General features: G+C 39.0%; 1 protein-coding gene across 5 annotated transcripts in view; it reads right to left on the bottom strand.

The window, feature by feature from the left end:
- The window catches only part of UEVLD (UEV and lactate/malate dehyrogenase domains), a 55,130-nt gene that overhangs the window by 2,900 nt on the left and 39,821 nt on the right, over window positions 1-12,409 (bottom strand). For 4 of the 5 annotated variants that reach the window (XM_004752102.3, XM_045066143.1, XM_013055883.2 and 1 more), the window contains 3 exons: window positions 11,111-11,281; window positions 9,950-10,123; window positions 2,125-2,188 (listed from right to left, as the gene is read on the bottom strand). In XM_004752102.3, coding sequence (XP_004752159.1) covers window positions 2,125-2,188; window positions 9,950-10,123; window positions 11,111-11,281 — 409 coding nt within the window. Of the gene's footprint in view, window positions 1-2,124; window positions 2,189-9,949; window positions 10,124-11,110; window positions 11,282-12,409 lie in introns of those variants that run through there. The other variant, XR_006602270.1, reaches the window with a different exon arrangement.

Raw genomic sequence — 12,409 nt, 5'->3', positions numbered from 1 at the left:
CATTCCTCCATTTTACATTGTATTTTTTTCTAAGAGTTCGTCCAGCAATGGTTAATGAGTTAACAGATGATAATAAAACATTATCTCAAAATTAAAAAAAATAATAATAAATCTCAGAAAATTCACAAAGTATGCACTTTTGTTTTACACTGTTTAAGGTATTAATTAGATATTTTTGGATTTGGAAGTAAGTGTTATATAGTAATTGTTAGGGAAGCCTACAGATAATCTACTGGCAAAGTTTTTCTTAAAATGTCAGGCAGGTAGTTCACAGAGAAAATACAAATGGCTTGATAACGTAAAAGAAGCTCACCTCCCCTAATATTTAAATGTGAGTTAAAACAGTACACCAGTCTTGCCTATCAAAATCAGCAAATTTAAAGAGACTGATAACTATTTCTGGAGAAGCTACAGAGAACCAGGCCTGCCCATAACCGCTGTTGAGAGTGGAAAGTGATATCATCTTTTAGGAAAAAGATTTAGCAACATCTGATCTAGAAATTCCTCCTCAGGGATTTTATTCCACTGCAATATGCTCAAGTATGCAAATATATACATATGTTCGCCTTGTGTGAGACAGCAAATATTCTGGAAACAACTCCTCAAAAGAGGACTGGTTCAGTAAATCACTATCCAAATGTTGTACTGTATCGCTCCAGAGAGAAATAAGGTAGATTTGTATGTACCACATGGGAAAATGTCCAAGATTTATTATTAAGGAAACAAAGTTGCAAGGTAATACGAATAGCATACATCTATTTTGCAAATAACAAAAATAGTAATGATAATGTTTGCATAAGCATTGGAAAAATGTTTGGATATATGGATATTAAGCTGTTAATAGTAGTGGTCTCTAGAGAGTGGGATTACCCCATTTTTCACTTTATACTTTATAGATATCTGCGGAATATGAAGTTTTATAACAGCATACATTCTCTTTGTAAATAATAAAAATGATATAAATTAAATAAACATGTTTGAATTTCTTCCTTTTATAGTTTCTTCCTTATAAATGCAGGACTATGTAGAGAATCAGATTAGAATGGATTATACAACACTTCTCAGTAAGAATATTCTTTTTTATTTTTAAGATTTTATTTATTTATTTATTTATTTATTTATTTAATAGACAGAGACAGCGAGAGCAGGAACACAGCAGGGGGAGTGGGAGAGGAAGAAGCAGGCTTCCTGCCAAGCAGGGAGCCCGATGTGGGGCTCATTCCCAGGACCCTGGTATCATGAACTGAGCCGAAGGTAGATGCTTAACAACTGAGCCACCCAAGCGCCCCCAGTAAGAGAATATTCTTTCCAGTTTTTATAGGCTAAGAGTCTTAAACTGAAGGTTTATAAAGCTAAAAGTTTCCACCGAATTGCAGGAACATATGTTATTATGTGTTGGTGAGACAACAGATGGCCTGAAAACACACAGTGCACAGAGTACAAACTGTAGGGTATGGGCCTTGGAAGGTGTGTGACCACAGGCAACAGACACAGGATCTGTGCAGTATACTTTATTTTTGCCTGAACTTATATAGCTTATCCATTCATATTATATTAGTTTCCAAGTGTATTTATGCATGATCAATAAGTACATTATTATTTTTTAAGATGTATTTATTTTAGAGACAGTATGCATGTGGGGCAGGGGCAGAGGGAGAGGAAGAGAGAGGATCTCCAGCAGGGAGCCTAACATGGGGCTCAATCTCATAACCCTGAGATCACGACCTGAGCCAAAACCAAGAGTCAGACACTCAACCAACTGAGCACCCCAGGCACCCCTGTATTAATTTTAAGTGATATGGATAAATTCTCTCTACATTTAGAAAATTGTCAATATCCTCAGATGTTGACCTCTCAGAGCAGGAAGTCAAGAACTACAAATAAGAAACCTGTTCTCCCCTTTACGCATCCACTGCGTATCTGAAATAAAGTTTGCAAGGCCCTCCTAGATCTTTCAGATAAGAAATCAAAGACTAAAACTGACCTCTTACACTCTGATCTTGTCCATACTAGCTAGTTTTGTTTGCAGAAGCCTGGTAAGGGCGTGCTGTGTAAACAGTTGCTATGGTACCACGAAGTACATGATTTTCAACTGGGTACATGCAAATCGACACGCAGTGTTACCTGTTGGACAACTGCACCCGAGAGTTAGGACTCATTACTTCTTCTTGGCCACCCCATGTGGGCACTAAAAATTAAAGGAAAAATTAATTATATGTTGCCAACAACTTCCTTAGGATTTGCATGTGATAAATGATCACCTGCAGTCAAGGGTATCTGTATGAAACTTTAAACACTTTCTCCCCTTTCTAAAAACAGCTTTCCACTGATGGCATTGGGTATGCTGTGCCAACTGCCTGGGAGCTACACTCACCCCCAAAACATGATCCCCAGAGCCTATCTGCAGCCTCCTTCCCTGTGCTCTCTCATCAACACTAGTTCTATAAGAGCCGTCTTAGTAGAAAGCTTCCAAAGCATCCAAGTAGAAAGCTTTCCTTCCTCAGCAGCAAACACTTGGCATTTGCTGAGATTACGTTCTTTCATCAGGTGAGGTATAATTTGGTCACCATTTTGGCTAGATTTGCACAGCTGTTAGAGAGGCAGAGTCCTGTTTGCTAAGAGGATCTTTTGGGTTACCATTTCGCCCCAGTACATCATTTACAAAAAAAAAAAAAAATCAAAAAATCAAAAATTCAAGCTCTATGTGTGAATTGGATATTTACACCACATTCTAATATTAAATAGAAATTGCCAGAAACATTTTGAAACCTTTCTAATGTTCATCTATTTCTCACCTGTGTGAAGGCATTCTTTAATACAGATGTGTATTGGGGTAGGCAAAACAAAAATACATTTGGATATTTAAGGCCATTTTTAAGGTATAAGTCTTTTAAAAAAGATTTATTTATTAGAGAGAGAGAGAGCAAGTGTGCAAGTGAGCGAGTGAGAGTGCACAGGGGCAGGCACAGAGGGAGAGGGAAGAAGACAATTTCAAGCAGATCCCCTGCTGAGTCCAGAGCCATGACCCTGAGATCATGACCTGAGCCAAAATCAAGGGTTGGTCACTTAACTAAGTCACACGGGCACCCCTACATTTCTCTTCTCCCTCTCTCTCTGCCCCTCCCCCCACTGGCATGCTCTTTCTCTCTCTCTCAAATAAATAAATCTTTAAAAGCTTTGATCTCAAATAAAAAAATTGTTATATGAGCAATACAAATATATGTGAATAGATTAAGAGATTAAAAAATATTTTACATGGACAGAATGGTTATATATGAATTTTTTCTAAAAAATTTCTGTACAGGGGCTCCTGGGTGGCTCAGTGGGTTAAAGCCTCTGCCTTCAGCTCAGGTCATGATCCCAGGGTCCTGGGATGGAGCCCCGCATCAGGTTCTCTGCTCAGCAGGGAGCCTGCTTCCTCCTCTCTCTCTGCCTGCTTCTCTGCTTACTTGTGATCTCTGTCTGTCAAATAAATAAATAAAATCTTTAAAATAATAAAAAATAAAACATTTCTGTACATTGGAGGACCCTGGGTGGCTCAGATGGTTCGGCATCTGCCTTTGCCTCAGGTCATGATCTTCAGATCCTGGGATCGAGCCCTATGTCAAGCTCCAAGCTTGGCAAGGAGTCTGCTTCTCCCTCTTCTGCCTCTCCCCTGCTTGTGCTCTCTCTGTTCTCTCTTTCTCTCAAATGAATAAATAAAATCTTTAAGAAAGTTTTCTGTACATTACTGGTAAATTCACAGTAGAAAATTGGGGGAAATGTCTGCTAAATGAAATACAGCATTTATTGACCTTGGAAGAGTAAATAAAAAGGGGCAAGGGAGGAATGAGAATACTCAGAAAGGGCACAAAAAAAATTAAATTATTAAATTATTAATGTGTGTGCACATATATAATAATCGTTAAATTATTTTAAATTATGTTATTATATTATTATATATTGTGTTATATATTAAATTACTTAAATTATATATTAAATTATTTTGTGTGTGTGTGTGTGTGTATGTGTGTGTGTATCACACTCATTCTTTCTTCTCTGAGTCCTGACTTCTAACAGCCATGGGGAAAGAATGGAGAGAGGGAGAAAGCTTCACTATGTTCAACTTTTCTTGTGAGAATGTCATTAGAATTTTCAATTAGGTTTAGATGGACTTATTTTTTTGTTCATTTACTGCCCAACCCTTCAAAATTCCTAAATATATGTCCTTTCAAATACTGTAATTAATCAATCCTAATCTTTTTGGCCCCAATCCTCAGGAAAGCAATCCTTGGGCCCCAAATTTTAATGAACAGTGACCATGGTGAAAGTCTTTTCCATTGTATATACTTTCCCTTGCGTAAGACTGATGCCCAATGCAGGTGACCTAACAGTCTGTTCTGACATCCAACCATTAGATTTCTAAACCATGGTTTGAAGGAGTTACCAGCAGTTTACATAGGATATTAATATCAGAGCTGAAAATAGCAGCTCCAAAGCATATGTTCTGCTATCTAATTGGGTGGGGGCATAATATAAATGACCTTTGCTCACAAGATAGTATCAGCATCATTTCAAAACACATTTACTGAGGCCAATCCAAAGTCAAGGAGCTTGCAGTTTGGTGGGGTAAACACATGGGTAAATATGCAGCTCTAACACAGTGTGATAATGGTTATGTTAGAGGCATGAATTCCCTTGACCTGGAGAATTAGGAAAGGCTTTCTGGGAGACATGGTACTCAAGCCCAGTCTTGAAGGGTAAGCAGAAGTTAGCCGAGTGAATGAACGTTCAGGGAAAGGAAGAATCAGGTGCAAAAGCAAGGAGGCCTGAGAGTACATGAATCATTCAGGAAACTGCAGGCTGACCACATGACTAGCACAGAATGCCTGGCAGGATAGCAGAAGAGGAAGCTGGCGAGGGGAGGGAAGCAGGAAACTAATCCTAAAGGGTCTTGTACGTCAGTATTCCTCCCCCAGGTTGTAGCTGTCATTTGTCTCTGAAATACTTGGCGAGAATTAATTTTATTTGCACACCTGCTATTCTTAGTACAGTTTCCAAATCCTAATGTTGCTTTACGTCAAAGTGTAGTTTTACATGTCCTTTCGCTAATTTTCTATTCATCGCTGCCTTGCTGATTGCTGTAATAGAAACTACTATTTACTGGATATTAAAGCTGTGTTAGACACTGTACTAAATGCTTTCAATGAACTGTCTCATTAAGTCAAAGCAAGAGAAAGCACAGCTTTGGAGTCAGAGCAGGATTCAAATCTTCCTAGATATGTAGTCTTGGAGTCTTGGGCTTTGTTACCTGGGACTGTTTTCCAGACTTGTTTTTAAGTAAGTCCCCTGGGGGAAGGAGGCCAGGGACAATGAGGATATGTAGCCTCATAGAGTCTTAAGCTTCCCCATCTGTTAATTTGGAAAACCACCATCTCCTTCAGAGGGTGTTTACACATTTTAAATGAGATATGCAACACATTTAAAACACACAGTAGGCTCTCAATGAAAAGTTATTATAGGGTGCTTGGGTAGCTCAGTGGATTAAGCCGCTGCCTTCGGCTCAGGTCATGATCTCAGGGTCCTGGGATCGAGTCCCGCATCTGGCTCTCTGCTCAGCAGGGAGCCTGCTTCCTCCTCTCTCTCTGCCTGCCTCTCTGCCTACTTGTGTTCTCTCTCTGTCAAATAAATAAATAAAATCTTTAAAAAAAAAGTTATTATAATTGCTATTACTGCACTGATGGCACTTAGGCAAAAATATAACCAGTTGATGTTTAAGGATGTAACCAGCAGAGGGAGCCTCTGTCCATTTCTGGCTTCAGGGCCAAGGTAAGTTATACCTATCGAGAATATAACTATCTCTGAAACAAAGTTCTAGACAGGATAAAAAGCGATCTGATGGTGGGGTCTAGATGGGACACAGGGAGGTGGGTTGGGGAGAGCATCAGTAGTTTCAGTGCTATCGGTAATGCTCTTAACTGACTGTAGATTCATGAGTGTTTGTTCTATTATGCTTCAAAACATCTGTTATACATTATATGTATTCTTTTATGTAGGTCAGATAGTACATAATATTACATTTAAGTGACCCCAGTTCACATCTACCTACATCCTTCTATTTCTAGTTCCCATGTGAGAGCTCAAGACAGAATTACCATATCCTTCCTTGTGTTTTTATCCTACTTCCGGTGGCCCTCTCTCTTAGCAAGTCAACGTTGCCTTCCCATTACAGTCATTTCCGTTGTTAGAGCTAAGCCTCCTAGAGACATGGTTGGGTTCTCACACATGTACATACCTCCATCGGCAGTCAGCACAGTGCTGGACGCTGGTTTATCAATTTCACTATCCTTTATTTTCTCTCTACAATTTGGGATATTTATGTAAGGATCTATTTAGACAGAGAGCTTCCATCCAGTTAAACAATAACTTTGTTGTTTAAAACTTAAATTGTCCCTGGCCTCCTTCCCCCAGGGTACTTACTTAAAAACAAGTCTGGAAACTAGTCCCAGGTAACAAAGCCCAAACACAAGAGTGGGTCAGGCCAGGTGAAGACATCCAATGGGGGGGCAGTGCGCATACTGTCTCCCTAGTTACCAAGGAGAACAGGCCCTCTCCTTTGGGCACCTTTTGGGTGCCAATTTTGACCAAGGTGATAGGGGGTTCAAACATCTACTAGGGTAAATTGTAGTTCAATTGGTCACTTATGTGTGACCTAACATGACTGTGCAGCTTTTTCTGTGTGTTACAATTTCATAGGCCACCTGTGCGTGGCCAGGCCCAACCACATGGCCTTTGCTCTTAAAAGCTAGTCTGTGAAGCAGAGAGAGGTCGCCCTCTCTGTAAGAGGCGCGGCCCCAAACGTTGGGTTTGACTCTTGATGCTCAGCTTGAAATAAAGCTTTGCTTGACCTACGCTTTCTATCAGTCTCGCTCCTTTAATCACAGACCCATTACTGGAGAACCTAACAATTAATACAACCATACTGTGAAATGTTTTTATTTATTCAAGAACTGTAACTTACTGTTGGGACTGGTTAAATAAATTTTGATATATTCAGCAGTTTAAAAGGATGAGTGAAATCTATATATGTTACTATGCAATTATTTCCCCGTTGTATCAGTAAAATGTCAATAATGTATATACCGACTACCTAGGAAATATTTCATATATGTGCTTATCTACCCACAGAACATTGCCAGAAGATTACACAGAGCCTGTTAACTGTGACAGAATCTAGGGAGGAAAAACTGGGAATCTGGCATAGAAGGGAGACTTATTTTTTACTGCATATACCTTTTGGTACCATTTAATTTTTTGCAATATGAATGTATGACTTTTTCAACTAAAAGAGAACAGCTTAATAATTTACACTTTCAATAAAGAGAAGGTAAACACACTAAATATTCAAATAAATAAACAGCAGCTTAACAAAGAATAAGGATCATATTTCTTGGTTATATGGATAATTACCATACAGTTAACAAAAGCTTTTAGCTCAAAAGGGTGAAGGAGTCACTGTGGAGTGATGTGATCAGGAAAAGCTTCACAATGTAAGTGAGGGCTTGACCTTGACCTCAAAGGATGAGATTCGAGTATGTGGAGAGAGAGGAAGAAGTGCAAAGTTCCCTGTGGCTGAAGCAAAACTGTGGGGGCACAAGATCCCACAAGAACTGTGGGGGTTGTAGTCCTTCTAGTCCTTTTAGTCCTTCTTTGACCCTAAAAACTACAGTTTCTTTATTTATTTTATTTTTTTTTATTTGACAGAGTGATCACAAGTAGGCAGAGAAGCAGGCAGAGAGAGACAGGAGGAGGAGAAGGCAGGCTCCCCGCTGAGCAGAGAGCCGGATGCGGGACTTGATCCCAGGACCCTGAGATCACAACCCAATCCGAAGGCAGAGGCTTTAACCACTGAGCCACCCAGGCACCCCAAAACTACAGTTTCTTGTGCAGATCACTTTTCTGGTGCAGATAACTCTTACCATCTCTTTATCCATTGCTGACTCCCTAAAACAAAACGTAATTGATCCCTTGGGTCACTTCCAGCTCTCAAATAGTATTACTACCTCCTTAATCAGAATGAGGAAGGAAGATTAGGGCTGTATTTTGGGATTTCTTGAATGCCAAGAAAAAGAACTTCGTATTTTCATTAGAGGAAGTCAGTGAAGTGTTTGAAAAGAGGAATATGATTTAGGAAGACTGGATTTATACAGGAAAGCACACAGTAAAGGTCTGGCTAACATCATTATTAATTTGGTATCATTTACAGGGTAGATAAGAGGGGAAACAGCAAACTAATTGTGAGAGCTGCAAGAAATCAGAGAAGCAGGAGATCAACATGGACCAGAACTCAAATAGTACTAGTGAGTAAAATATGGGGTCTCAGGTGTGTTTGCAACCCTAGGCATGCATTACTCTAATACATCTGCTCTAAGTTCTTTGCTACCCATTTCCAGGGTCCTGTTGATCAGGGTCTAGTGTCAAGGAGCATTCTGAGCCTGAAAAGTCATCCTGCTCAATCACAAAATCAGGTTTTGTAAAGGTTTCTTCGACAGTCTGACTCTAGCACTGAATTATCTAGGTAGCCAATACTAATTTACACAGATTTAAATACTGCTATATTTTATTAAAAATTTCTTTAAAATTATATAAATACTAAATATCCATAATGACAAAATTAGAAAATAGTGACAAATACACATTTTTAAAAGTTTCCTTTAACCCAGATACAACCACTGTTAATATGTGCCTTTACCCACTTCTGATTTCCCATTCCTAGAGTATCTTTCCCACTCTGCTCTCTATTCAAATCCTATTCATTCTTCCAACATCTACTTCAATGATGCCTATACAAATTTTCTCCAGTTATTTCAACTCATGTTAAATGCTCACTCAGAAGCTAAGTACTCTAAGTCTATAATACCCATTCTGGCACTTAATCAAATAGTTTCTTATACTTTCACTGTTAGCTAAAGTATCACGTACATATTCTTATTCCTATTCTAAAATAACTTTTAAGTATGATGAAGGAAGATACCATGCTCTATGCCTCTCTTATTTTTTAAAAGATTTATTTCCTTATTTTGAGAAAGAGCAAGTGAGCATGGCAGGGGTGGGGGAAGAAGGAAAGGGAGAGAGAGAATCTCAGGCAGATTCCCCACTAAGCAGGGAGCCTGGGGCTTGATCTCATGACCCTAAGATCACCCCTGAGCCGAAACCAAGAGTTGGACATTTAACTGATAGAGTGGCCCAGGTGCCCCATGCCTCCTTCAGATCATACTAACACCTTTGGCAGTAGTGAGGAAAGAGTAGGCACTTACATACAAAATGAGGACAAATAGCACTTCTGTCCCCTGACTAACTTGATTTGAAAACACGAGGGAAACAGTAAAGGAAGAAAGGAAGAGATACTCAAGTTGAACAGGGAAGTATTCTTTTTGGGTAGGAAAAGGGGCTTTCCAGTCTGGGGAACTCAATGCTTTTTGTGGTAGGAAGAGAACAAGTGGGCTACTGGAAAAGATCATAGGGATACACAAAGAGTGAAAATTCTGTTTAAAAGGTGAGAAAGGGACAGGAGGTATGGCCCTAGGAAGAAGGTCTGAACTTAGGAAAGGTAAGCAGGTGGAAGTGTGGGGAGAGGAAAGGAAGGAGTTCTGTATATGTGTTAAGGTTTATTTAAATGGGGCTCTCTAGAGAATTAAGCTTTCAAATTAATCCTGGACTCTGAAATTCAATTAGAAAAATAGAAAACTAAGCGCTCTTGCCTAGTGTTAAACTTATGGAAAAGTAAATAAATGAGAATGCCACACTTGAAGAGTCCCTTCACAATACCGGGCCCATTACATACAAGGTCCCGAAATGTGAAACAGAAGCCAAGCGAGCTCCGCTGCTCCAGAATCTCCAGATGTGTCTGAATAGCATAGCCACTGATGACTTAGGTTAGCAATATAGCTAACACAAGCGTCCTTCTTACCTTTGTCTTCTCCCTGTTCACCGATAACCCATACTTGTTTTCCTGACGGCTGTGCCTTCAAAACATTTGTAATAATATACTGTAATCTCTGTGAGTCCAGATTACATCCAATCCCGATCACTCGATTTACAGGAAATGCACTCAGTTTCCAAGTCACGTATGTCATGATTTCCACTAAATATTGCACACAAGGTGAAAACATAAAGATTTTTAAAAAATATACTTCTAGCCTAGTTCATAAACAAAATACTTATTATGTTAATAAGTATAGTAGAGCATCTATATATTCTTCCTAGGTTCTAAATGCACTTTGAGGCAGGCCATATTTTTAATGTATATTAAAAACATTAACCAGGCTTCAGCATGATTTTACATAACTTTGTTGTTAAATATAAATTAAAAGTGGAAAATAGATATTTTCCTAGTTAAGTAAGAAAGATACAAACTGGGATGGAAAACCAGAAAATAATCATTGTTTCTCATTGATCAAGCTCTCTTTTATAGCTTTAGATAAATTTCTCTTTAAATTAAGAATCACATACACCACTACGCAGTACAACACTACGAATAAAAACAACCCCTTTTTTCTGCCATGCCGAAAGGATGTCAGGAATTAGAGACCAGTGTCCCTCAACCAATTACTACAGGCAAACATGTAAAATGCATACCCTTAGACTGGGAACATTAAGTCTGTTTCTGTTCACCAGTTTGAGTCCAATACCACCTAATCATTTGAAAATATTTCTTTTTTAAGGAAAACAGTTCTAAAAACAATTTATAATACATGAAAAGTTAACAACGCACACTGGCATGCTCACTAATATCTTACAACACTTTAGAATTACCAAAGGATCTTTCACATAAGCCCCGGTATTTTTCTCTTGGTTGTCCAACAATTTTTGCACTGAGGAAGACACGGCTAAAAACCTGGACTAGAATGATAGTGATATTACATAAAAAATTTTAAGTTGTAACCTTCTAGTTCATGCCAGTCAGTAAGAAGTGGCTGCTTGACAGATGGAAATACTGCATTGTTCAGTATAAAAGCAATTTGGATAGCCTAGCTGTTCCTTTATAATCTAGTTTTAGGACCTTCATCAGTAAATGGCAATTCTGTTGATGCACTGGGCTGCCAGATGAATTTAAAACAAAACCTTTTACCTGGTTGAGATGCGACGAGCAGGACACCATGTTGACTATAGTGTCCCAGAGCTGGGACAAGGGCTCTGAACATATCCACATTGCTTTGTACCACATCCAGGTAGGACTGAGAACTACCCAAAGAGTTGACTGTGAAGATCACCACCTTGGAATGAGCAGAGGCAGACAAATCTAATGAATAAAAAGAAACAGTCTGAGCTCGAGGTCTAGGTTGTTTTTTTTTTTTTCAAAGATTTTATTTATTTATTTGATAGACAGAGATTACAAGTAGTCCGAGAAGCAGGCAGAGAGAGAGGAGGAAGCAAGTTCCCCGCTGAGCAGAGAGCCTGATGCTGGGTTTGATCCCAGGACCCTGAGACCATGACCTGAGCTGAAGGCAGAGGCTTTAACCCACTGAGCCACCCAGGCACCCTAAGGTCTAGGTTTTAATCAAGTTTTTGTTCTTGTTTTTCTTTTTCTTTTCTACAAGTGGAGAGCTTTCAGGCATATTTGCCTCCAGATCAATCCTGTATCCACAGAAGTATACAAAGGGCTGAGATCTGCTTCCAGAAAGATGATTAAGAGGTAGAGTATATCCCCAGGGGAGAAAGAGAGCAATAAAGATAAAGAAAATAAAGCACATGACCCAGAGACTTTGTTTTTTCCTGTAACATGTAACTTTCCTAGGAAGAGTAAGTAATATGCTATAGGCAAAATGAACCTATAATCAACTGCATCGCTGATTCTTAAACTGTAAGTTTAGGAATCCTAGAGTTCCTTGAAAGTGAACTTCCATGTGGAAGGACTGGGAATAAGCGGAAAGAAGCCTGGTGGGCACAGCTCCACACTCTTAACTTTTACCTCTCCCAGCACAGTAGCTCTGATTGTATCTGTTTTGCTTACTAAGGATTCTGCTCCAAAGAGGAAAAGAAAATGATTGGAAAATCTTTAAATCAAGATAAAATGTCTTGGCTCATTTTTTACAGACTTTTCCTTATACCAAAGCCCAGTACCCTTGGTTTTAGGTTCTTCTTACCACGTGACCTACAGGTAAGCAACTGCTATGACTTAGACAAGCTGTTTTTTGGAGTTCATGCCTCTGATCCTGAAGCATACATATACTGTTTTACAACTCTATTACTCTCTATTACACAATGTGTTCTATGAATAAGTGCATGTCAAAACAGTGGCCAGACTTTGCCAGCAGCACAGACAACAGAAAAACAACACAGTAGATGGCAGCAGTCCAGTCAACATTTATAAAGTAGTATTAGCATCCCAAAGAGATAATGAGCAGATTCCAGGTTTATATTCTTAATG

The sequence above is a fragment of the Mustela putorius genome, unplaced genomic scaffold (assembly GCF_011764305.1).
Source record: "Mustela putorius furo isolate JIRA1106 unplaced genomic scaffold, ASM1176430v1.1 tig00003859_pilon_pilon_pilon, whole genome shotgun sequence".
NCBI lineage: Eukaryota > Metazoa > Chordata > Mammalia > Carnivora > Mustelidae > Mustela > Mustela putorius.
The sequence above is the reverse complement of the archived record's forward strand: the minus strand, read 5'-3'. Positions and strand labels throughout refer to the sequence as shown.